The sequence below is a fragment of the Heliconius melpomene genome, chromosome 13 (genome assembly GCF_056956725.1).
Source record: "Heliconius melpomene rosina isolate 202511_hmr_F chromosome 13, ASM5695672v1, whole genome shotgun sequence".
NCBI classification, from domain to species: domain Eukaryota; kingdom Metazoa; phylum Arthropoda; class Insecta; order Lepidoptera; family Nymphalidae; genus Heliconius; species Heliconius melpomene.
Window position 1 is genome coordinate 14,889,968 of NC_140401.1, and position 26,252 is coordinate 14,916,219.

At 30.6% G+C, this 26,252-nt stretch overlaps 3 protein-coding genes across 7 annotated transcripts in view; 2 read left to right on the top strand and 1 right to left on the bottom strand.

The window, feature by feature from the left end:
• The first annotated feature begins 488 nt into the window (after positions 1-488).
• On the top strand, positions 489-12,107 carry LOC146533112 (hemicentin-1-like). Its single transcript, XM_085196613.1, has 17 exons — positions 489-750; positions 1,442-1,671; positions 2,432-2,566; positions 3,107-3,190; positions 3,388-3,516; positions 4,175-4,340; positions 4,652-4,833; positions 5,182-5,254; positions 6,232-6,392; positions 7,182-7,353; positions 7,610-7,858; positions 8,412-8,484; positions 8,654-8,859; positions 9,277-9,454; positions 10,557-10,651; positions 11,233-11,386; positions 11,743-12,107. Exons 1-17 carry the CDS (start codon positions 546-548, stop codon positions 11,864-11,866), a joined length of 2,616 nt encoding a protein of 871 aa, XP_085052739.1. The 5' UTR covers positions 489-545; the 3' UTR covers positions 11,867-12,107.
• An 841-nt stretch (positions 12,108-12,948) lies between these two features.
• p (WD40 repeat domain-containing protein pink) lies at positions 12,949-22,648 on the top strand. The gene is made up of 5 exons (XM_085195733.1): positions 12,949-13,142; positions 14,538-14,648; positions 15,142-15,378; positions 16,263-18,488; positions 19,116-22,648. Exons 1-5 carry the CDS (start codon positions 13,047-13,049, stop codon positions 19,443-19,445), a joined length of 3,000 nt encoding a protein of 999 aa, XP_085051859.1. The 5' UTR covers positions 12,949-13,046; the 3' UTR covers positions 19,446-22,648.
• Positions 22,649-24,416: 1,768 nt separating this feature from the next.
• The window catches only part of Sox102F (transcription factor Sox102F), a 235,113-nt gene continuing 233,277 nt past the window's right edge, over positions 24,417-26,252 (bottom strand). For all 5 annotated transcript variants that reach the window (XM_085195736.1, XM_085195738.1, XM_085195734.1 and 2 more), the window contains 2 exons: positions 25,923-26,217; positions 24,417-25,515 (listed from right to left, as the gene is read on the bottom strand). In XM_085195736.1, the coding sequence (XP_085051862.1) occupies positions 25,269-25,515; positions 25,923-26,217 (542 nt within the window). In that variant the 3' untranslated portion in view covers positions 24,417-25,268. The remainder of the gene's footprint in view (positions 25,516-25,922; positions 26,218-26,252) is intronic.

Consider the following 26,252-nt stretch of genomic DNA (forward strand, 5'->3'; position numbering starts at 1 on the left):
CATAATAAGGAAGTCAATACTTCATTCACTCAATAGGAATCAAACCCACAACGGTTGTGCTTACAGTCATACATCGCCCCTATTTATAATATGCATCATTATATATTATATATTTCTTGTATTTATTTAATTAATTTATATACCTATAGTAGTACTTGTGAACAACCACATCCTCTTTGTAATAATTATTTTAAGGTGATATTATATAAATATTAATTAAATTTAATTTAAAATACTTGTAATACTTTATCATAAAAACTTAGGCTTTCTGTACTCCTACTCAATGTAAATGTTTGTCATGCCAAATTTTATATTCTTATGTCCGTCCAATTTAAAAAAAAAAGAATAGATTTTTTGAAATAGAATTTTTGCAATAAAAAATATTTGTAAAATATTTTATATCTTAAAATTTTTGTTCTTCTATATTATGCACATACTTGCCTTTAATTATAATGAACTTTATCATACGTGATAAGAAATTTCTACGTACACATGTTCCATTAGTTGAATGCCATTTGCAACAAAAGTACCTACCTACATTAGACATGTCTAACATAATTTTCATATATCTTACACTTTTAATATATTCACAATGTGTCTCCTCTCAAAGAAGTTTTACCCTCGTTGTGGACACCACAGCCTCTATGAGATATGAAATAGATTCTTTGAAGATGAGCTTACGCCCTGTCCTAGCCGCGGTCAGCTCCAGTAACCTGGCCAATTACATTTTGATACCATTCGGCGATCAAGGTAAGTTAGTTTTTATTATACAACAGACCGAAACCATTTATTCGATTTTATTAAGAATAGAAAATTTTATTTAAAGTTATATATAAATACAAAGAGATACAAGCAAAAGAAAAACTTAATTAATTTTGTTTCGAACGTTTCATGACTAAGTTTCCCCAATTTCTGTTATACACTCGTACATTATACACTCGTATGCTTTATAATATTGACTGATGCCTGCAAATTACTCAACTCAACTCAATATTTTTTCTTAAAGCTTTTATAATTTCTTAGAAGCAACATAAAAGTTTCATTAAAACATGTCTAGGAACAAACGTGTACTAAAACACGAACATCTAAATATTTTTTTAACTTCACGCTGCCCGCACATTGCAAGGTAGACAGAATGGACCTGGAAATTCAATGTCCAGACACTCCGTTCCTCATTAATACTCTATTTCCCACTTTCCACAGAATTCTTGAGGCGGGAGACAAAGCGCTGCGTTAAGTTCCGCCACTTAACGCACAATGCCTGCAGAATTGAGCGGAAAGAAAGGAATGGAATGTTTTAACAGCTTAAAGCAGAAAAAAAATACAAATAATTTCATACAGTGATATATACATTTATCTACATCGATGTCTAAATAACATGCACGTGTTTAGATAAAATATCATTTTAGTATTACGTATTGATTTTGTTATTTACTTCCAGACGTGGGTCCACCATTAGTATCACACAGTACAGGTGGTATCATGGACAAAATAGAAGTAATGGACGTTGGCGGAGGGGATGAATGCCATGAAAACTCCTTGGCGGCGATAGAAAAAGCGCTTAGAGTTAGCCTGCCCAAATCCTATATTTACGTGTTTAGCGATGCGCAAGCCAACAAATATACGCAATTGGATTCAATAAAAAAATTATGCCAAGAAAAAAAAAGCCAGGTAGAGTTTTATGTCTTGCTGTATTTTTTAAGCTGTGAACGCTAGCTTCAGTATGTCTATTATACGTCAATCTTTACATGATAAGAAACAAAATCAACGGGTTTTAATGTGGTTTTCATTAATAATCAGTGGATTGAGAGCAAAGTTGATGTCCTCGTATATTAAATGCATACTTTTTTACATTTTTAAAGAAAAATATTTGTTAGAAAACATATAAAAATGTTGAACATAGCGGGATTTGAACCTGCGCTTCTAAGTAAAAAGTAAATATATATATTCTAAAAAGTATATATGCATGTTGTGTTAGTATAGTCCAAACAAGCGAAGCCGCGGATTGCATTTTTTTAACCGACTTCTGTAAGAAAAGGAGGTTATGTACTTTTTTTAACGACTGTATTTTTTTTTTAAATATTCTATTGTTTTATTGCAATTTTTATAAAAGCTTTATGTACGCATTCTGACTTCCTGCGAAATGTATGATAATATTGTAATGTAAATAACCACATCCTCTTCATACCATTTTTTATATATGGGCATGATGTCATTATACCGTGATGGCTCAGTTAGTTACAACGCAATCGATGATTATAGGTTCGATTTTTACTTAAGCGAATGTTTTTGTTTAAAATTATTTTCATATTTTTAGCTTTCACGCGCTTTGACCAGTGAGAAAGTGAAAACATTTTATAAGCCTAAGTGGGAATTGAAGCCACGACTGTCGTGCTTACAGTCGATCACTAAACTAGCTGTTACTTTTCAGGTGGTCATCTTTCAAAGTGGTGAATGTACAAAGAATAAAGATATTCGAGACAACGACGAAGATACTGCTTATTATGAAATAACTAGTAGTTGTGGCGGATCCATTTTTCATTTGAGCATGGGCAGTTTTGGCGATGTAAGTTTCAACATATACAGCGTGTTTTTATATTAACCACTATTATTATTTAATATTTTAACTATTCTATAAACGCCTAATATCTACAATAAAAAAGAAAGAGATTTAGAGAGAGAAAGCCAAAAAGAAAGGTAATGGCGGCTGTTGAACGTTGTTTAGGTTTATAATAAAAAATAGGTGTTTGGGTACAATAGCAGGGTAGGCAGAGCCACACGGTATATGAAAAAAAAATGTTTAACAAATCTTTTAATAAATGATACACAATTTCATGCTATTTTTTGGGAGTTTTTTTTACTTATTAAAAGAATTTTTAAAATTATTAATTATTTAGGTCTCTTAAAATAGATCTAAATGTTAATTATCTCATGTCTCTATCTTGAGTGTATTAATTGTACATAAAAAAAAAAAATCTTAAAAAATACATATAATTTCTAATAATTTGAAAAATGTTCGTGTATTTATTTGTTTTCTTAATTTGTATGTTACTGTTTGTTTAAGTTAAGTTTAAATAAGAAAATATTATAATAATTGTTTTATCAGGCTTTGGGATATATAAAAGAAATCACAAAAGTCGACTGGACCAACGTCGCACATACAGAATTTAATAATAACAAACAAATAACGGTAAGTTATCTTTTAGATTTATAACTTAAAAGAGAGAGAGTTGGCTTTCGTGAATAAAATTCTGTCGTTCTTTTACATAATTTTTGTCATATTAGCCATATTATAATAATAAGTAAGAAGTCTTATTCCTATGAAACAAAGTATTAATTGTACATTTAAATTCTTCTCTTATTATTATTTTTCCACTATTTTTTTAGATAACTATTGACACCTATACAAAAGACCTCGTCGTTTCCATTTCTGCTATTAATGCAACGTTACAAATCAAAAATATCTATGGAGATAGTATGAGAATAGAGAAAATTGTTGAATCAAGAAGAATGCTCGTAAGTGCACTTCATAAAATTTAAATAAATCATTTAAATAATAGTTACACCTATTTTACTTTAGTTCCTTGTTCATTAACTAACATTAAAAAGGAGGTTATCAATTTGACACGTATGCCATCAAGCACGTGTTCTAAAGTAAGTGTGTGTATGTACGTTTGTGCTTGTTTGTGTGTTCTTAAATTCTCCGAAACGAATAAAGTGGAATCGCGATGTTTTATTTTGATTTAAATTAGTTAATTCTAATTTAGTCATCATGTATTAGTTCCCTAGGTCATGGACAAAAAGTATTTTATTATTTGAAGACAAATTATTTCTTTTTTTCCCTAAGGGAGGGCTATTACTTATAGGTAATATAATAATATTATAAATATATAATAATATTATAAATCCTAATAAACTATTGGGCTTGTTTTTTTCTTTATGCAATCGGGGTTTTTGTTTTTCTTAATTATTTTTTATTTATCTAGTTTTATTATTTTAAGTACATGTCTTCATGGTCTAACCACCGAGGTCGCAAAAGACCGTGCAAAGTGGAGTAGGTTGAGTAGGAGGGTAGACCCTGACCCCAAAACATTTTACTAACTATAATTTAAAAAATAAGCAGTATGTTTAAATATACATTTAATATAGCATAAGTTTATTATATTCATTTTAGGTTGTTCGCGTACCAAATATAGAAATAGGAGAATATATGACCGAAGTAAATTGCTATGGACGAGCAATAGCAACATTGTATACAAAAAAAGAAGTGCAGTTTCAGTATGGATTTTCTCCATTGCAACCGGCTAGTTTTAAAGAAACCTCATCAAAACCTATTCCAGGTAGTAATAATAAAAATTATAAGTAATAAAAATTAAGTTTAATTAAGCATTTAAGTAATAAAAATTATAATTTATTTAATTAATCTTAAAATTTTTAATATTTTGTTTTGTAAAAAATGTTTTTCATCGCGCTGGTAATCGGCCACCATATCAATGGCGGAATAACCATTCTAGACCTATCCCAAACTAGCTAGGATGGAAGAGGCTGAGAAAATATCTGGTTCGAAAGGCAACGGGAATCCACTGCACTATTTTTCTCATGAAAATTGTGATGAAAAGTGAAATATATAATAGTAATTATATATTTTTAGGTATTAAAAGCTTCATGTTAATATCTCTTCCGGACGTTTCAAGTATTGAATTAATATCAGTCCACTTACAAGAGAACGAAGAAAAACCAGTAAAATTAGAATTTTACAGCCTAGGAGCAGACAAGGGCTTATATGTTGTAGCAAACATAGTTATAACACTCGAATCTACTTTTAGAATAACAGTAAGTTCTTTTTCTATCTATCTAAGTTTTTTTGCTTCGGATACAGTGAGAGGCTAAATAAAATTAGACAACTATGAGAAATTAACAACCAAATCATTCATTACTGCTTTTAATAAATTTGAATTTCACAAAAAGGGCATAAGATAAGAAAATAAAATAATTTGGGACAGAAAAGTTTTTTTATGAGATTTAGATAATAATCTAATGTAAAAATATACATTCCAGAATTCGGCATAAAGTGGGGAACGGAGTGTCTAAACACCAGGTTTCCTTTGCCTATCCCGATGTGCGCTCACAGCGTGAAGCTGATATTGTTTAGATTATTTATTATCATTATTATTCCTTTAGGTAACATGTCGGGACAAAATAAATTATCAAGAGATAAGTGGTCAAACTCCTCGATTGCAACCCCAAGAAATAGGTAATATTGTACTTAATTATTAAAGATGATCGAGTGTGAGTGAGACTCTCCCGCCGACGATCCCGTGAGGATTGTACAACTTATGAGAATGACAAACTTAAGTTTGCGGCCGTATGCACTCATTTTGCATGAAATTAATATTTTAGTAAATATCCTATCTTAGTTTTAATTACACTGCTAATAAAACATATGCACTCATATTTTATGAAATAAAATACAATTATAAGTTTGTAATTATTTTTTTCTTTGAAATTCCGCACTCTTCGTTTTTTTTCCTTTAGTTATATTATAAGTTTTCACTTCGTGTCAAATTTCGTAACTGTAAGCTCACCGAAGGTACTTTAGGTTTTGATTATGGGGCGAGTTTCATACAAAATGCAGCAAAGAAGATGTGGGTATAAATGCTTGTATATTTTGATAGCTTTGACTTACGAGTAGAAGGTTACTTTTTTGTGCTCCAAGTAGACCTGCATATATACATAATTTAACTTAGATACTATAACGCGATCTGGGAAGAAATAATCTTGACAGACGGACAACAAAATGATCCTTTAAGGGTAAAAAATATAAAAAATATTAACATAACAAGTTATAAATTATAATTATCTATATATATAAAATCGAAAGGTCACTCACTCATCACGAAATCTCAGAAACTACATGTGCTAGGAATCTCAAATTTTGCATAGGAGTTACTTATAGGACGTGTGCTCGCTAAGACGGGAATTTGCAATATTCGATTTCTAAGGGGTTTGTTTGTGGTCGAAAGTTTGTATGAAACTTCGTTACTACAAATGCTAGGAGTCTCAAATTTTGCATAAACGTCACTAGGACGTAGTCATGGAGACAGAAATCTAATAATAACATAGTTCACGCGGGTGAAACCGCGAGTGGGCCGCTAGTATATATATATATAATTATAAGTACTTATAATAATACGTACTTATGTATAATAATATATAATTGTTTAATTACAGTTACTTCTTCTAAATGGTCAGCACCAAAACCAAATATACTTGTACAAGAACCACCTTTAATCGACTTTGGCACAAGTTACGTAACCGCTTGCAAAGTGATCAGTTACCCTAAACCCGAGATCTGGTGGGAAGATGATGCTGGAGAGACATTACCATCTGAAGTATTTAATATTTTTTATCCGTAATACGAATTATTAATTAATATTAGACGAGTAGTTGCCAATGGAAGTAGTATGTATAATATTTAAAGTGTTATAATAATATTTATATATTTGCTTATATTATATAGATATAAATACTTAACTCTAGAACAATGTACCTATCAAAAATACCAGGTTATACACAGTCAAAAATTTCGTTCAAAATTTTCGAAAATTCTATATTTTTTTATTAAACATTATAAAAATGTTGATTTTTATTCAGATATATGCAATTTATTTTGATTTGTACATAAATTGTGGAAGCGATGTATGATTAAGTTATCTCCGCCTACTCTAAAAAAATGGGGAATTCTCAAAGATACAAAAAATAATTAAATGCTGTAAATGACTCACATACCTAATATATTATCTGTAACATGAATAAAAAAATACATGTGATAACTGACAACCTAAAGAAATCTAATGTGTGTGTGTGTTGATTTATTTATTTTGTTCAGCTTTACGGTGTATCCCACACGCAAGGTGGGCAGAGGGAACCTTCGTTCCCCACTTTTCATCTATTTCTGGAGGCATTGCTTGTTGAGTGGCGGAACTCAACACCGCGCTTTATCTCAACACCAGAGCGAAGGAATGGAAATATAAATTTAAATAAATATTTCATCTCCTCGAGTGGGGATCGAACCACAACCAGTCGGTTTTACGGTCACACTTTGTGCCCCTGACCCCTGTGCCACGACTGACCTCATTTATTATTTAATTATTTTAATACATTTTTTTATTTGTTTCCAGAGTGCACTACTCATAATACCATCCACTTATATAAGCTACGTTTCTATTGCGAATGTTACTCGTAATGCCACTATATTTTGTAAATGTAAAAATTCTGAAGGGGAAGACGCTTATTCCATTGATTTGTATGTTAATCGAACTTTCACTTTCGACGTTATTCAGTATCCAACAGGTGAAAATAATTAATTGTATATAAATTTATAAAATTTATGTTAACTCTTTGAGGCAAGTCGTGGCAAACTAAAAGCTAAGCTAAAAGCTAAGTTGCCAGATTTCCTCTGCCTACTCTGCTATGTACGGGATACAGCGTAAAGCTAAAAAAATATCAGACAAATATCAATTTGTAATTTATACCATATACCCACTTACCTCCATATACTTATGAATAGTGCCATTTAAACTATAAATTAAAAAAATATTTTTTTTAGATATCACAATTGAATATGGCAATGAAGGGCAATTACATTGCGAAGCAAATGCATATCCTGATGCAGAAATTAAATGGTACCACAACGATACGTTGATTGAAGACCAAGGGAATGTTCATATAATACCAGAAGAACATATATTAATAATTGAAAATATGGATATTGAACAAACGGGAGAGTACAAGTGCATTATATCTAATGTTGTAGAGAGTAGAAATTATATAGCAAACGTATATATAAGTGGACTAGGTACAAATATTATTTCATTATTAGTAATTTCAGACTACGTTTACTTCCGGTTTCGTCCGCGTATTTAAATATAAAATACAAATAACCAATAGTACCTAAGCAATACGCAAACGAAGCTCTTAAGCCGTGTTTTCATTTTTTTTATTGTCATTCCACTCCAGGACATATCATAACGTATTGTTATATAGCCATTCTCGATAAATAGACTATCGAAATACTATATACTTACAAAAGATTTTTTTTAATTTGAACCTGCACTTCCAGTTATTACCAAACAATTTAGTCAGCTTTATAATATTAATTATAACTATATAATATAACTATATAATATAATATTATTTAGAACTATATAAGTATATAATTATATAATATATGGTCAATGATGACAACTAATGAGGGCTTTATACCGATGAAACGAAATAAATTTCCCGAGACAAATGTGACCCCATTCAATGATCGTATTAAGTCAGCCTGTGTCTTTACCGCAGCCTATTAATAATAAAATATTAAAAAAAATCTTGTAATTAACAGATATGTTTATTTTATTTTTTAGAACCACCTGAAATATATATACAAAAATCAGAAGTTATTTTAAAACCTAAAGATTCAACAGAGCAGATCTGCACGTATGTTAATAATAATAATATGCTAAGATTATATTTAAATGTCAATATATCAATATATATTATATTGAACTGGAATCGAATATCTGAAATATATATAATTTATTATAATAATTGTATTAAGGATTTATAATAAAAAAGATTAAAAATTAAATGACAAATGTTATTACAGTGTTGTGAAAGGTATACCAATACCGGAAGTGACATGGAAATACAAATCTAGAGATGGGGACCTCGACAACCTCCCAGATGGTGTATACGTTGAAGGACAGTCTTTGAAAATATCGTCCGCTGATACAAACCATGGGGGGTTTTATGTTTGTGAAGCAGTTAACTTACTAGGAGCTGTTGATAAAGAAGTAGCAGTAAAAGTGCAATGTACGGTATAAAATAGTTTTAAAACTTTTTTCAGTTCAAGCTAAATAGAGTATCTGTTTGCACACGTAATGTTTACTTATTTGATTTGTACTTGAAAAAAAATTATATTTACAATGTATTTCTTGCCCTGGTTTTCAAAGTACAAAGTTGCAAACTTGTCGATACGCAACAGCTATAAATATCTAATTGGCAGTTTTGAAAAGAATTTTTGCACAATTTTTTCGTTATTAGAGGCCGTCATGACGCCGGAGCACATGGGTGTGACTAGAACGCGACGGTTTATTAGTATTATCAATATTTCCATTTCTTTTCTCTGGCGCCAAGGCAAACGCGGCGTTGAGTTTTACTATGTTGCCTCTGGCTATCCTGCTACATGCAGGATACAGCGTGAAGCTGATTTTTTTTTCGTCATTACAGACGCACCAAAGATTAAAAATGGCGACGAACAAAAAACTGCTCGAGTTGGTGATTTAGTTGAATTACCATGTGATGTAGATGCTGTGCCTAAAGCGAAAGTCTACTGGGATATGTACCAGGACGACGTTATTATCGATTTGGACGACCGTCACCGTACAGACGACAGAAACACTCACAGGTTTCTTACATTTCTTAATATGCGTTGATACGTATGTCAATTTAAAACAATTATTTAAAGTTAGGCACATGAAAGAGACAGTTGAGAAATACTGGCGTAAACACATTGGTCTATGCGTTCAAAAAATAACTAAGCAATCTTCGTGTTTTCGATGATATGTGGGAATAGAGACATCAGGTTTTGTCATAAAGCGAAATGAGTAAACACTGAAAAGTGACGTCACCTATCTAAGAGTAATATTATAATATGAAAGAGGCTTAACAACCGCGAGGCGAGGCAACCCTCGATCATATAAAAAGTAATTTCGTTGTCGTAATATGAAACTGCTCATGAGTAAATTCCATAAAGTCCACAGCTAGGCCTAGGGTAATCCAGAGAATATCCAGGATATCGTCAGTGTATCTGGTTAGAGGGCGGCTTGTACTCTTTTTGCAGAGATGTGGTCACCATTTGAGGACCATTCCTCCCTATCAGTTGGGCAACAATATGACCTCACTTCTTCAGCTTGCACATTTTGAGAGCTATGGCGGTCATCCATTCTATTCTTTTGTCTAGGCTTCTCTATGATCCATACCTATATTATAAATTCGAAAGTAACTCTGTCTGTCTGTTTGTCTGTCTTTTACGCAATCAGAGCTAAACCTTTAATTCAATTGTGATAAAATACTCATATAGAGATACTTGAGGGTCTCGGGATCAACATAGGGATACTTTTTTTTCTCATATTTGTAATATTTTCGATATATACCAATAAATTAAAATATTTATTAATTTGACATGCAATTTATTCTGCCATGTTAATAACAACCGTCGCTATGCGACCGTTGCTGAGCAACGATTTGCAAAGTTTGTTGTTAGAAAACGTCACCCAAAATGAACTTGCTTAACGCATCTCTCTATTGAAAATTGAAAATAATTTCATAAATAATTCTATAGATTAATAAATTATAAGCTCTAAGTAGTATCATTTATATCATCCATTTCACTATCTCGAAACTCTCTCACTATGTATTATGAAAATGTTTAAAAATGTAAGACTACTTTTTTTTATTAAATGCAATAATAACCTATAGTTCTTAGTTAGAAATTATTTTATTTTAAGGTTTCTCGCTGGGTTACATGATTCAGGAAAGTATCATTGCCTAGCTGAGAACGTCATGGGACGTGCGACAAGAACAGTGAGTTTAAATGTCTTAGGTGAGTCTATTATATAATTTTTGAAATATATAAAAATTAAATATTTATTTAAATTCTTATTTTCATTTCTTCCCTTTGGTGTTGAGTTCCGCCACTCAACACTCTGCCTGTCTTAACACTAGGTTCCCTCTGCCTACTCTTCTGTGTGTGTGTTGATAAATAGGTAATTAGTAAAACAAAGGCGCCGAGCTCGATACCCGATACGCAATGTCTCGAACTCTTGTGAAAAGTGGAAGACGAAGTGTCTTTACACTAGGTTCTCTATACCGGCTATCGGCTATTAAAATATGCCGTGATTGTGTAAAATGTTGTAAACATGTGAAAATGAAATTAATAATCTGTAAGTCTCTGGCAACATTTTCATAGAATTTAAATTAGACTTCCCCTTTGGAAAATACATACGAGTTAATCTATCTACAATATATACACTAATCTGGTTATAAAAGGACCGGCGTGGCACTCATTATTGTGAGTGAACAGAGTGATCGTTCACTACCTCCTCTCTGGCGTTTCAAACAATTACATTGATTTATGTTGTAGAAATGTTAAAGTATATATTGATGTTTTTTTTTATTTTTTAGTACCCGTGTATATAGAACGCTTGCCATGGGAAACCTTGTCAGTTAAAACAAATATGACTTTAGTGTTACCATGTAACATAAAATATGGCAACCCTGTTCCCTCCACGAGATGGCAGTACATGACACCTCACTTTAAAACTACTGTACTTCTGAGGTAACTATCGAAAAACTAAACATAATTATAGAAATGTCAATTAGCCTTTGAAATTAATTAATAATAAATATATTATAAAGAGATGCCATCGCCAAAGGCCGCGTTCATGTCGTGGCGTATGGGCACAAGCATGTGACTGTAAGCACGAAACTTATTATCTTCGTCTTCTTTTTTCTGGTAACAAGTTTGCAGGTTCTCTTTGCCTTGTTCCTTCGTGTTGTTGTTTTTATCGTACAGCTCAACAAAATTAATTCAATTGTGTATAAGTATAAACAAGTCTAAGCTAGATCTAAATTGTCAATTATAAATTACTTTGATTTAAATATAATTAACCATCAACTTTTTGTATATTTTAGTGGTTCGGGCAGATTAGAACTGGTTTTACAAAATGTAAGCCGAAGACAGGGTGGTACATACCAGTGTGTTGCCGAAAATGATATCAGTATAGACTCAGTTTCGGTAGTTCTGAAAGTAGTATGAACAAAACACTAATTAAAATCAAATATAGCAAATGTAATATTATGATTTTTATTTCTATAATTCATAAATACTTAAATTTAAGTACTTATTAGTTAAATATGTTCGTAAATTATTTTTTATGTTAATGATTTCACTATATGACGTAATTGCACTTTTTTAAAACTAGCTAAATAATTATGTATGTAGAAAAATTATTTACAAAACATGTAATTTATATACGACATATAATTTTATTTACTGTATAATAAATGTAAAATACAATATCCGATATATCTTATTCAATAAATTAAACATACGAAATATTTGTTTTATTTTTCTAAATATAAGTTCCTATTAAACTTATATTTCTCAAATTTAAAAGTTCAGAGCGATATTTTTAGATATTCAATAATAATCTTTTAAAGGTACTGCGACAAACAAAATGCTTTTATAAGTAGTAGTCCCTTTGTATAATCAGCTGACTACTTACTTATATCTCGTCTTATGGTGCGTTGGGTTCGAGACTTTAAAGTTTTTAGGAACAGGTCTCGCTCAGGTGGTAGAAAGTTCGTATCATTTTAGGAGTACGAATCGTATATCTATAGAGATGTGTTCCTTGACCATATCACCAATGCTTCTTTTTTTTTTCTTCTTTATTTGTACAATGTAAGATGAGTTACAGTCACAATGCACTTTGTATAATATGTCTGCACACTAAAGAAGCTTTACTTTAAACTTTTATAATATATAGAATGTACTCTGTGTTTTAAATTATTACTTTTTATTGCGTCAATATATTTTTTTTGCAAACTTATAGGTTTTATGGAACATCTTCGTTCTACACTATATGTATTTTGAAATATTTTATAGAATGTATAAGAAAGGATAAAATCTTAAATTTCTAAACGGTTACTTTTAAACTTTTTTTACTGTAATATATTTTAAATAATATATTGTCTTAAGCTTTTTAAAACTTTTATTACTGAGCTCTATAGACATTTTAATACGTCTCTGTTTATGGGTTTCAATTTGTTATCTATATATTTGACTTTCCGAAGACATTGTCTATTGATGAATATGTCAAACAGCTGTAATGTCATTGTCAAATCAGTAAATCAGCTTAGCCTTCTCTAATGTTTATTTTGTCAAGCAAGTGCACTATTTTATATAAAATTTTGTATTAGAAAATGTGCTATTAAACATGTCTTGCCTTAAAATCCCACCTTATATTTTACAAGAACTCCCAGATATCACTGAAACTGTAAATTATCCTATTAAAAATATTCAACGCATAAAGGTTAGTAGAAATTGGCTTTGGCACTTGTTCAAATATTATTTCGCCTAGTAATTATGTCTTAGAGCCTTATAATATATAATATTGTATGTTAATACTTAGTATTATATTATAAAATACAACTCTTTTTGCAAATTATCGCTCCACATAGTGTTCTTTATCGTGACAACCAATTTTGAAAAATTATAAATTTAAATAATATGAAATGTTAATTTCATACTTTAAAATATATATTATATATTATTTCTTATTTTTCTGTAGAATAGACTGAATAATGTCAAAAAAATATATATATTTTTCAAATTATTCCTTCGAGTAAAGATTGAACCCACAACTGTCGAGTTAAGTTCACACCTTTGTGCCTGGACCATGACAGCCTCATATATATTTTAAATATTTCAAATTCCTGAACAAACTGACCAGAAAATATAGGTTTAGACTTATTTTGTATGCAGTATAATTAATAGGGTATATGAGGTATGGCATTAAAATCTTTCTATAGTTTTTTTAAAATAACTTGTCTGTCCAGAACTATCATCAGTTAATTTCTATAGCATTGAAGGCAGCACTAGAAGTCATTTTAAATTTGATAGTAGTTAAGAATGTAATGAATAAAGAACACTTCTTTTGTTGTTTAGGTCTAGAGGCACAAGTGGTTGTGTTTAATTCTTATTTGGAGAAATGAAATATTTTAATATGTTCATTTCCGCACCCAGTTAGAGAACCAAAGCAAGGCGTTTGAGTTGCATCACTCAACACACAGCCTTAATAATTTAGCGAAAAGTGGGGAATGGTAGCGACTAGGTTCCTAGATTCTCTCTGCCTACCTTGCTATTTGTGGCATACATAATATTTATTTATTATATAATTATGTTCATTTTATTTATTTGTTTAATTTTATATTATATCAGTATAGTCTATACAAACAAATTAGTCAATTTTTTTAGGTTATGTTATAACTTTGGGTGTCAGTCTGTCTGTAGCTTGTTACTGTAACTTCTGAATGTCTGAACCAATTTAATTGCAGTGTTTTAATCGAAAGCTTGTTTACTGCCATGGTTCATAGCTATATTTTAGATTAGCAGTTTAAGAGCTACATGCACCTTAGCAAGACAAGGTAGAAAATCAAAAAAAATTTTGTATTGGGGATTTTAAATTTTTATTTATAGCTTTAATACCCACTGACACTGACACGAAATTCTAAGCAGTTTCTATTTAGGCTTGATTCACTCTATAGTGTCAGTTAGTTTCTCATGAATAATGATCATTTATACTATCATTCTGTTCAAGTCCTGGCTCAATAATGCAAATTTATGAATTCCTCTTATTAGGATATTCAAATAGACTGAGAACGAACAGTGGCCGTCACTATAATGTAAATCCACCCTTATGTTTCAGTACACATGCTTTGATGTATCAAGGACATTAATAGCGCTTGGAGCGACCAGTGGAGGTATTTACGTTTTTAATAGATGGCCATGCGAATTTGTCCAGCTTATTCCAAGTAAAGTAAGTTTCTTAATATGTAATTTGATATCCCACTAATATGTTTGTTTTTTAAAACATAATAAATTTAATATATAGCAGGATGCAAACCTTATTTTATTTCATTTTGTATTTTTTTTTCTTTTTTAATTGATAGTGCGGTTTTTTTAAAAATTAACACAATTATATTCTTGAGTAACATTTAAATACACAAATTTGTTTAATTATACATCTATCTATTGTGTTATCAATTGCTTTAGTTTTTTATTAAAAGAAAAACTATTTTAACCATTTTCTTAGTTATCTTTGTGTATACTTATTGGCTTTATAATATAGTAAAGTAGGTATAAACTGTTATATTTTTTTAATAAAAAATATCTGTTAAAAATATATAGCTACATTCTATGCATCTCTTTTATAATAAAATAAAAAAAAATCATAACTAATATATAAAGAATATGTTGACTGCTAGAGCTAACTACTAATATAACAGGGTTAACTTTTCGATGTTTTCTAGGATGGTCCAATAACTCGTCTAGCCATATCGACCGACGAAAAACACATAGGTTTTGCAAACGGCAAAGGTATTGTGTCAGTAACTGAATGTGAACAGACACTCAGCGGTAATTTTTCTACGACCTCGTCTAAAGAACATCAAGGGAACGAGGTGACTGCGATGGTATGGACGTCAAATATGTTGATAACTGGCGATGATGTGGGCAAAGTTTCCATTTTACAGTTGCAGAATTTTATTGTGAGTTTTTTTTAATGAAAACGGTATATTAATGTTAACTAATAATAATGTATTAAGTTTAGTTATTTATACAATATTTATATAAGGATCTAAATAAGTATATTCTAACCTCTATAAATTATTTATACAAATATATCATTGCGTGTCACTATAAACGCGACGATTGTGGGTTCGATTCCCACTCGCAGAAATAAATTATTTGATATTTTCATTTCCTCGCTCTGGTAACATAACAAAGCGCGGCGTTGAATTCCACTCAACACTAAATATCTTGAAAATATGACGGAATGTGGGCAACGAAGTGTCATAACACTAGGTTCCTTCATCTTATGCTGTGCAGGATACAGCATGAAGTTAAAAAAGAAAAAAACAAAAATATAGAAAGAAAATATTAGTTACAGTGACAGTGAACGCAGTAGTTGTGGGATCGATCTCCTCTCGAGAAAATAAAATATTCTTATTTTTCCGCTCTGGTAATACAAACTGGGGTGTTAAGTTAACATGGGGTTAAAAATATATATGACATATAAAGGTTAACTTAGTATGCTTTAGGAAAAAACTAAACTAAACACAAAAAAGCACTAAAAAACAAATAAAAGTGCTATACATAATAAAATATCTATCTTGTTGCATTTTTATAGTTGATTGAAGCATCTGTCTAATATTAGCTTAATTCTTGGTTTCGAACTATCGATACACCATATTATGAAAAAAAGATGCTCTTATATTTAAATTCTCACCATCACCTTCTTCAAATGGCAAATAAAAGTTTTTTTCAAGATATCGTTCTTGAGATTAATCCTGTCACAGACATTACGTGCTGAGTGGCGGAACTCAACGCCGAGCTTGGTCTTGTAACTAAAATATTTTTTACATACTTTCAGGCGAAAAGAATGTTTCAGAGTTCCTCCCAAACTATAATGAGCTTAGACTCGCGAGTATGTCAACTTGATGCTAAGGAATGTATGCTACTCGTATCAACATTGACAAGGTGTTATATTTGTAATACCACCCAAGAACAATATCGACAAATCGGTCAAAAACTAAGAGACGGTGAATTCGGGGCTTGCTTTGCATATATAGAACAACCATTGACGAACGGGTCCGTTGAAAATACTCAGCCGGATTTTACTGAAGTTGGGAAATATAATATTGTTGATGATGACGCCAGATTTACTATAGGAGAAGAATTTGCAAATATAGTACTATTTTGTGCAAGACCGTCGTCAAGATTATGGGAAGCAAGCGTAGATGGTATGGTCAGAAGAACGCACCAATACAAACACGTGTTAGCCAATCATCCAATGAAAGTAATTACCAAAGAAACTTATGAAACGGAAAAAATCAATTTCAACGACTCGAGAAACGATAACGGTCAATCCGTTAACTTTTCTAAAATATACACTCTAAACGATGCTATATTTTCATATAGCAGAAATTCATTATTTTTTCTAAACGTTCAAAATGTAGACAATACTGTGTGGTTTGATGAATACAACGACATAGTTGAATGTAAAGTTTTTAATGATATGGTGTACCTCAGATTGGCTAATAGCTCTCTAATTAGTTTAAGATTTACTAAAATAGACAAATTTCTAATTAAATGTTATGCTGACGGTAAATATAGGTTGTGTGCTGAAATGTGTGCCTTGTTCAGGGATTATCTACTTTCTGATAGTTCGTCGTCGAAACTACATATGTTAGTCGGTTTGAAGGATAAATTAGATAACGGTATACTAAAAAACTTAGAAGTACTGATGGAGAAATTTGAGAAGCAGAAAGTGAGTGATGCAACTCAAATGAAATCAGGAATTTACGTTGTAGATAATACGTATACACAGACAGTTTTAAATGATAGTACAAAAAGACAAAGCGATGAAAATATTTTTGGTCCACCCGATGCTTTACAGACACTAAAAGGGCTGAGTGTAACGGTGTCTGATAAATTTAGTACTAGTAAGAAAATGTTAAGAGAAAAATGGGGGGATTTCGAGGAAAAAATGAAACACCTAAGCATTGACAAGCAAGACGCGCCCCAAGTTAAACAGGAACATGAAAAATATCCAAAATGGATACCGAGAGACGAATACGAGACAGACACAGTTAATGTTACAGATAATGATATAGTTTTTAAAGAATCTAGTCAAGACCAAAACGATATTGTACAAATTGATAATAGTGTTGTAGAAAAGGATAAAATATGCAGAATGCTGTACCAGCAAGCTAGATTAAGTCTTGTCAATAAAGAATCAGAAACAAATATAAACTCAATTATCGATGATTTTACGACCGATATCATTGAAATTCACGATCTAATGTTATCTGTGGAACAATATTGCATATCGATCGATTCAATCGAAGAATCGAAATTTGTTCCGAATAATATATTTTTAACGTACTTAAATAACACTCAAAATAGATCAAAATTAATAAATTGCATAATAAAAGATGAAATTTTATACAAATATTTTGTGGATTCCTGTATAGCGGTAAATATGAAAACTCAAAAATACTCAAGCATCGGTTGTGAATGCGGTTTTCCCTTGCCTTATATAAGAACGAGTCAAATGCCGATATTTTCGGACCTTATAGACGATTTTATAGAACAACAATGGTCCAATCAAACTCAAGAGCAATGTTACGAGATGTGCAAAAAAATGCCTTACTTATGGCGGAAAATTTTGTACTTGCGAAGAAACGAGGATTTGATAAACGTTTTGAGGGTGCTTTTGCAAATGCTAGACGAGACTTTATTGCATTCTTTTCTGCCACAATTTACTCTGGACACTTGGGACAGGGCGATACAGCTATACGCTACTTTATACGCAAACATTTGTTTGAATTGCAATAAGAAATTTGAACACATATCGGTAAAAGATATGCTAAGTTGGGACCAATTGGGGTCAATGGTTATAAAATCTGTTGGTGGAAAAAACGCTATAAAAGTCATGGAAAAACATGCAAGTCTTATAGAAATGGGAGCATTGACTATGAAATTTTATCATACTTGCCTGTTAGTGTATATGTTTGAGAAATATGATAGTACACTTGTAATTCCTTTAGTGGATTCGATATATAGTGCGTATGATTTTGAAGAAGCCAGGACTGAGGTGAGAATTTGTTTATTTGTTACACAAAACAATAAATATTGTTAAGGCCGTTTTAGCGCAGTGGTATAGCATGTGAATGTAAATGCGACGGTTGTTGGTTCATTTATTCGCCCTGGCAACAAGACAAAACGCGCAGTTCAAAAGCATTTAAAACATATCTATTATTATTTATTATTTAACATATGTACTAATATTTTAGTGGTAAATGCTAATATGATAACAAAGTGTACCAACGTGTTGAAGCCGTCCTGGCGCAGGGGCACAAGCGTCGTGACTGTAAACGCATCGGTTGTGCGTTTGATTTCCACTTGGTCTACTGAATTATTTTCATTTCCTCGCTCTGGTAACGAGTCAAAGCGCGGCGTTGAGTTCCACCACTCAACACGCAATGCCTCGAGATTTGCGCGAAAAGTGAGGAACGCAGTGTCTTGACACTAAGTTTACTCATTCTCCTCTGATATATGGTACACATGCTAACAGTATGAAGCTGAATAAAAAAATGTGTACCAATACTTTACTAAAAAGTCGGTTTTCCTAACTTATACGCGATTAATCGAAAAAATTCTAATTGTGTAAAAATCGCGATAATCAAAGAACTGATTACGTTTTAAATTTAAACTTTTACAGATACAAAAGCTCTTATTAAATTCATCGGATGGAAATTTAAGAAATACGGCGTTACCTTTAACAGTCGCCGGGACTTCCCCGAATTGGGGCTTAAAGAAGTTGTACGAAAAAAGCACACCCATACAAAAAGGTAATAACATATTAAATGATATTTTAATAGCTATGACAATGAACGACATGATGGATTGCAGTCTTTGCGGGTTGCCATTGCAAAATGAAGTGCTAATCCAAGATGGCGGACTTTGGGTTTTTAAATGTGGCCACACTTTTCATGGCGCGTGTCTTAATTTGAATAAAATTAAACTGTGTCCATCTTGTTGTATTCAATAATAGATTTTTTTTTCAATATCGAGGTAATTCCAAAGTTAGAATGTTTGTTATAGGATTTGGAAAAAAGTCACTTATGGAACTTAATTTTGTTTTGAAGCTTTTTAAATGTAATTTTGAAACGTTTTATACCTCTTTACGAAACTTTTATAGGTAGTCCTCTGTTTTACTTTATGTTAGGTTCCAGAAAAACGAGAAACTTTTCTATACATCTAGATTATTTTTGTAGGAAAAAATTGTAGTTAAATTCTTACAAATTACGAAATTCCAATACGATTAATAAAACCGCTTCGCTTTAATATTTAAATAATTTAGACATAGATATAGGTGTCTACGCTCATTGAATTGTTTTGATTTGTATTATTTCTGCGGTAAATGGCCGGTAGCTTCTTTGTATTGTATTTTTTAGATAAGTATAAGGTTTTTTATAATCATTTGAAAATTTACCAAAAATATGAAGAAGTTGTTAATATATTAATTTTTATTATAATTTCTACTGTTTTCTAATCTTGTACTATTTTTCCGACTTTTGTCTGTAATATAAAATTCTTAAAGGAAATTTGTTTCATGATTCTTAGAATGGCCGCTCTATTAATCATATTTTTTATAATTTATTTATGTTATTTGTAACATTTAACATAAAATGAAAATATGATAAAACTTTTTTTTTTCTTTAATATATAATTTAGTAACATTGGCAGCTTATATCTAGTCTTGTTAATGAGATATTTTAATGATTTTGAATATAATATTATGGATTTTAGTAATATTTGACGTACTAAGAATTTGATAATGCAATATAGTAAATTATTTAAGTTAATTTGTGTATGCATCTATGTTTTTTTTACAATTTAGTGAGTTAAGTTTTTTGTTAGTAAAATGTATGTTATGCAAATATATATTTTTTTGTAAGTAAAACTATTTAAAATAATTTGAAAATAAATTATTTGTTAAATTGATAAACGTACTAAAAATAAATGTAATTACGAATAAAAATGTTTTAAAGAAATACGGCGCTAGGAACAACTGTCGTTATAAGTCACATTCGCAATTCGATTCAACACAAATTTCAATGAACAGAATGAAAATAAAATCATTTCGTTATAATTTTTATTGATATTTTTTCTTTTTGGTATTTAAACAACAATATTATAACAATTTCAATATTTTTGATACAATATTGTTAGAAAATGGAAGCGGTTAACGTTTTTAAAATAAACACGATAAAAACACATACCGTCTATATGTTTTTAACGTACTCGGACAGAGGTTCCACGTAATTACACTAAGTAACATGTATCACTCAATAACAACACTACACACTAGATACCTTCCAATCAGGGCTTCTGCCTACAAGCAACTGTCCGTTTGACACAATTCCACTGCTTTCATTGTCTTTTTCACGTAAATCTACCTACATTTACACTTGTACGCTAACAGTATGGTATCTTAATACCATAGACAAAATATAAACATATAACTATTATTTAGATTTTACAATTTACACTATTTGTTAACAATTTTTAGGTGATATTATAAAAGATTTTAAAATATGCAAAGTGCAGAACGGATGATTAATGATTATAAAATCTGGGGTTCACTAGGTTCTATCTGCCTACGATATTACACGCGGTACATTCATTTAGTAAATATAATAAGTATTTCGCCATATATTTTTAGATTTTTGTACTTAGTATATGCAATTTAACGGGCAATATACAAATTTTGTTTTGTTCAAATTTATGGTACAAACTTTGTTTTTAAATTTTTGTATCGTTTATACATTATAAATAGCATAGACACTACAATAGCATTTTTTATAATGACGAAAATAATATAGAGAATATGTTTTTATTAGAATTTACTTTTATAATTTCAAGTAAATTGTTAAATTATTTTCAATTTTTTTTATTTTTAATATATTTTATCCTACATGTAGTTTCCCAAATTTTTTTTATTAAAAATGCGTACTAATTATTTTTGAATAGTTTTTTCTATCTTTATACGTAATATAGGTAGTTTAAACGAATTTAAAGTTAATTTTAAGTTTCTTGTTTTTTTTTATTGGGAATTGCAAATGAAACAATTGTTGAACTGAAGTGCCATTTTGATTTATTATTAATTTATGGATGTTTTAGCAAGAATTGTAGATAATTCATTATTCTAGCACAATATTTTTTTTATTTTGTATATTTTTTCGAGTTTTTTTTACAGAAATGGCCTATTATGTATAAACAACGCTCAGAATATTATATAATCCTTAGTGATTATAGAAATATTCTAAATGATTACTTATGTAATGATAATTGTTTTAATGATTTAAAGGGATTTAATATACTTTTTTAATATATAATGTATGTCAATATAGCGAAGTTGTTGTTGGCGAAGATTACTATGGGACTGTACGATGATAGTTGGTTCGACTTACACGTACTGAATTAATTTGCTTATAAAATCCAAATGTGGTGAATATAGGTAACTATTCATAGTTTGTATTGATTTTATTTAATGTGATAGATGCTTGATGCTAAACAAATGTGATGATTGTAGGTTTTGTTTCAACTCTTGTAATTTTTTCTTGATAATTTAATTTATTGACATTTTACTGTTAAATAAAACCATGTATGGTGTTAGTTACTGCTTAACAACGTTGTGCCTCTTTAAGGCTAAAATAAAAAGAGAAAAGGTTAAATTTGACTTTATGTTTATTTGTCATCTATTAAATGGGAAAATAAAGAAAATTACTGAAAATGGCAGCTTTTTCTCAAATGACAGTATTTTCTAAGTGTTGTCAAATATATGTTATGGTATATTCCACAGATAAGATAGAAATTGCAATTTATTCTTAATTAGGCTTTACAAATTTCAAACTGACAGTTATTTAATTTAGAAACCATAATTATAGAGTTACGTGTGTATTGAAAATGTATACTTGAACATAATTATTGCGTAGTTCATCGTAATCTCAAGTAATTACATAATTTTGTGTATACTAAAATATAATATCATTTGTGTATATTTAATAAATATCATATATTTTCAATAATATATTTATATTATATATGTGTATATTAATTGCATTGTACTTAGTAGTTTGGCAAACTATATAAATGAATGTTATATATTTTTGTAACTAATGTAGCCATATCACTTGTACCGATTTTATTCTGATATTATAGTATTAGTATTAAAAGTATTTAAAGTAATATGGTTTTTTGATTTATTCTTCGTTCATTTTATTCAGTGTGGATTATAAAATAAAACAAGCAAACGTTTTTTATAATTACTTTTTATTAAACTTTTGGGTTTTGGCACAATTTTTGAATAATGTGTCCTGTAGGTATTAAAACCTATGTCTATCTACGTATTTGTGTACAGCGGAAACAACAAAACAATATCAATCGATGAAAAAAATAATTTAGTTAAATCAAAAAAATATATAACAACATATAATTTGTATAAGTATGATATTTTAGATAAAACAACATAAGTAGTATAAAATGAATGACAGATCTATTTCGAAAGTGGCACAGATAATAAATATAAAGAAGAAAATCGATCGAGATCTATGCAAATAGCATATTAGTTATCGATCTTTAATAAAATAAACACAACTAACTTTCACAATTAATATATCGCGTATTTACAATGGGAATCAACATAAGAAATAAATAATTTAACGTCACTGTCTTAAACCCTTACACATTTACTAAGAAGTACACGCTACATATTTCGATTAAGTCACGTACACAATAATTTATTTATACGCTTATACGTCTACATCTATTCACGTCGAGTACATTATGTTACTGGCATACAATATAATAGCGAGGATATGTCTTTGAAATTAAAAAAAAAAATTTTTTCATAAAAATGAGGATATCAAATGAAAGTAAGGCAAATCCTCGCTGTCAGTTCAAAGAGAAAACAAGAATACAATTAGAAAAATAAATAACAAAAAAAAATGGCAATCAACGACATTTCTCCCACGAACCTGATTAACTCTAAGCTATACAACGTTAACTTTAACTACAGTTACGTAGATAACGTAAACTACCACTTAAACTAACGTCTACTAATAAATTGCACGATTTGATAAAGCGAATATTTGATTTTATTATTTCCCCCACAGTCCGGCGGGTCTACTAAATAGAAATATTCTAATATTTCTATTTATTAAAGAAAATTGACAATATCCAAATTGACCACCATCTTGTGTTCAACACTGGCTGGTACAGATTATAAATGACTTATACATACATAATATAGATTATACAGAACTTGTGACATTATGTTTGTTACCCACTAATACAATATAAAGTACGGATTTTGCTAATGAGTATTATATTCTGTTAAATATTATGCTTTTCACGACAATTTTGTGTTCAAAACACTTAAATTTTCAAGCATTCCGCTTCAAAGTTTTTGGTTTGATACATTAAGTCACTTACGCCTAATCTACAAAATGATTACCTATTATAAAGATTTACACATGGCCACACAAAATTAAACTCCAGACGCTAATACTTAAATAACATTTTAGCTTAAATCTAATCTTAATCTAACTACGGATAGCTAGCAACATCGAATACGTGCATATATCTACAGAGTTTTGCAAATATTTACATTTGAAAGATGAAATATAACAATACAATATAACTTATTATGTACACTTCTATCAGTGGATACGTTTTGGCCGACTCCGCGTCGTCTACGTATCGAGAACAGAAAATGATTACAAGATCTTAATTCTCTAATGGAATAATCTCAATTATTATTTATTATATTATGAACGAGAGATCCGAGCGACACTGGCATTTACAGTCGTTAGTCTTAGAACATATATCGTCGACGTCAGTGCAGGGCCTTTTAATTGAAAAAAATATTTTTTTACAATAAACAGAAAAAAATGCCTTAAAGTGAATACTTGGAAAAGTTACTGATTGTACTGTTTTAACTACTCAGGCTTCTTACTAGTTCGTGTTCATTGCACCACTAGATAGAGATATACTTGAAGTAATTATTTTCATAATATAAAAAAAAAATAGCTGTTATAAAGTCCTGTATTGACGCCGATGAATATGTAAAACAAAATGCTATTTGTATAATTTATTTAACAGTAAAAAGACTTGCATAAAAAAACAAAAAATTGATAGATTAGACCTAATTTTTTATTGTTTTTGTCTTTTTAATATCAATAAATAATACTTACGTCCTGATTTAAATTTCACTTACCTAAGTAAATGACAGGAAACGTAAGCTTTTACAAATAACAATTTGTTTTTGTGACAAGTTACATAAAGAGATTCTGCAGTTCAACAATTTAACCACAGTCTATAGTAACATTATATTCTCAACTATCCATTAGCTGGATCCTATAATATAAACTTTACTATAGAATTGTCCTTTGAAGTAGTTCAAAAGCCATCCAATAAGTTACGTCACACGGGGCAGAAAGCAGTTTTAAATTTCGTGATAATCAATACATATCTAAATATATCTAAATATTAAAACACGAAATTTGTGTGAAAAAAAATATTTCCGAATTTTCGACGATTTTCGTATCACAAATGTAATAACATAATAATTGTAACGAAATCCGTGTGTTGGTGGACGAGTTGTGAGATTTTAAGATTTTCTTACTTACCTTCAAAGAGGCCACGACTCGTCGACCATACTATAATTTATGGATGGTCTTTTATTTTTAATAATATAGTCGTATTTTTAATACCATAGTAGTATTATCCCTCAAAGTTACCAAGGGTGGTGTGTGGGGGGCAGGGACAGGGGCGCGGCGTGGGGGTAGGGCCAGCCGCGCGCCGTTCCTCAATCCTCCCCACCCGGCGACAGCGGAGGTGAGAACGAATTCATATAGCCACCCCCATTTGGTGGAGGTGAGGAGTTCGAGGGTCCAGGGCTCGATAACGAAGGCAAGAAATTTAATTCACTGCCGCCGTCACGACACCAGAGCTGTCGCATTTCTTGCCGGCGCGTGCGCATTAGGTTCTTGTACTCCGATATCCGCATCTTCTTGCCGTCTACTATGCATGTTCGTTTTGGTCTTGGTCGGTACCTGAAATTGATGATGTTGTTATTGTTAATAGTTAAGTAAATACAAGGAAAAGAGGACGACGGAACAGCTTCTGATAGTCAACGTCACGGTTGTGGATTTCCACTCTAGGATTCCCTTAATCCCTTAATTGTAATGTTAACAGAATGAATTCTCATTCTGTTAACATTACAATTAAGTTACACCTCATCTCGCAATGTCCAGCAAAGTGGGTGGAAAGTGGGCAACATTTTGTCCTAGCACTTGGTTTTTTCTGCTTATCGCTTTATGCAGGAAAGAGTACAAAAAGAAAGAGAGAAAAAGAGAAAATAAAAACAAGTAGATAAGCAAAAATATAACAAAATACTTATAGGTAGTGTAATCTAACTATTGTTAGATTACACTATAACAATGAAATAAACCAAGCTTACCTGTAATCAGGATGTTTTTCCATATGCAATTTGGAAAGTCTCGACTGTTCTTCATAATAAGGTTGTTTCTCAGCATTGGACATGGCCTTCCATCTCGCGCCGAGGATTTTGGATATATTTGAGTTGTGCATATCAGGACATGCTTTTAGAATTTTACGACGCTCATCCTTGGCCCAAACCATGAATGCGTTCATTGGTCTCTTAATGTGAGGTTTGCCGGCCTCGTCGCGTTTTGGCTGACGTATCAATTTTGCTTTTTCTGATTCTTCTGGTGGTGATTGGTTCCAAGATGATGCTGGAAATGAAGAAATGGGTAGATGAGCTAACTAT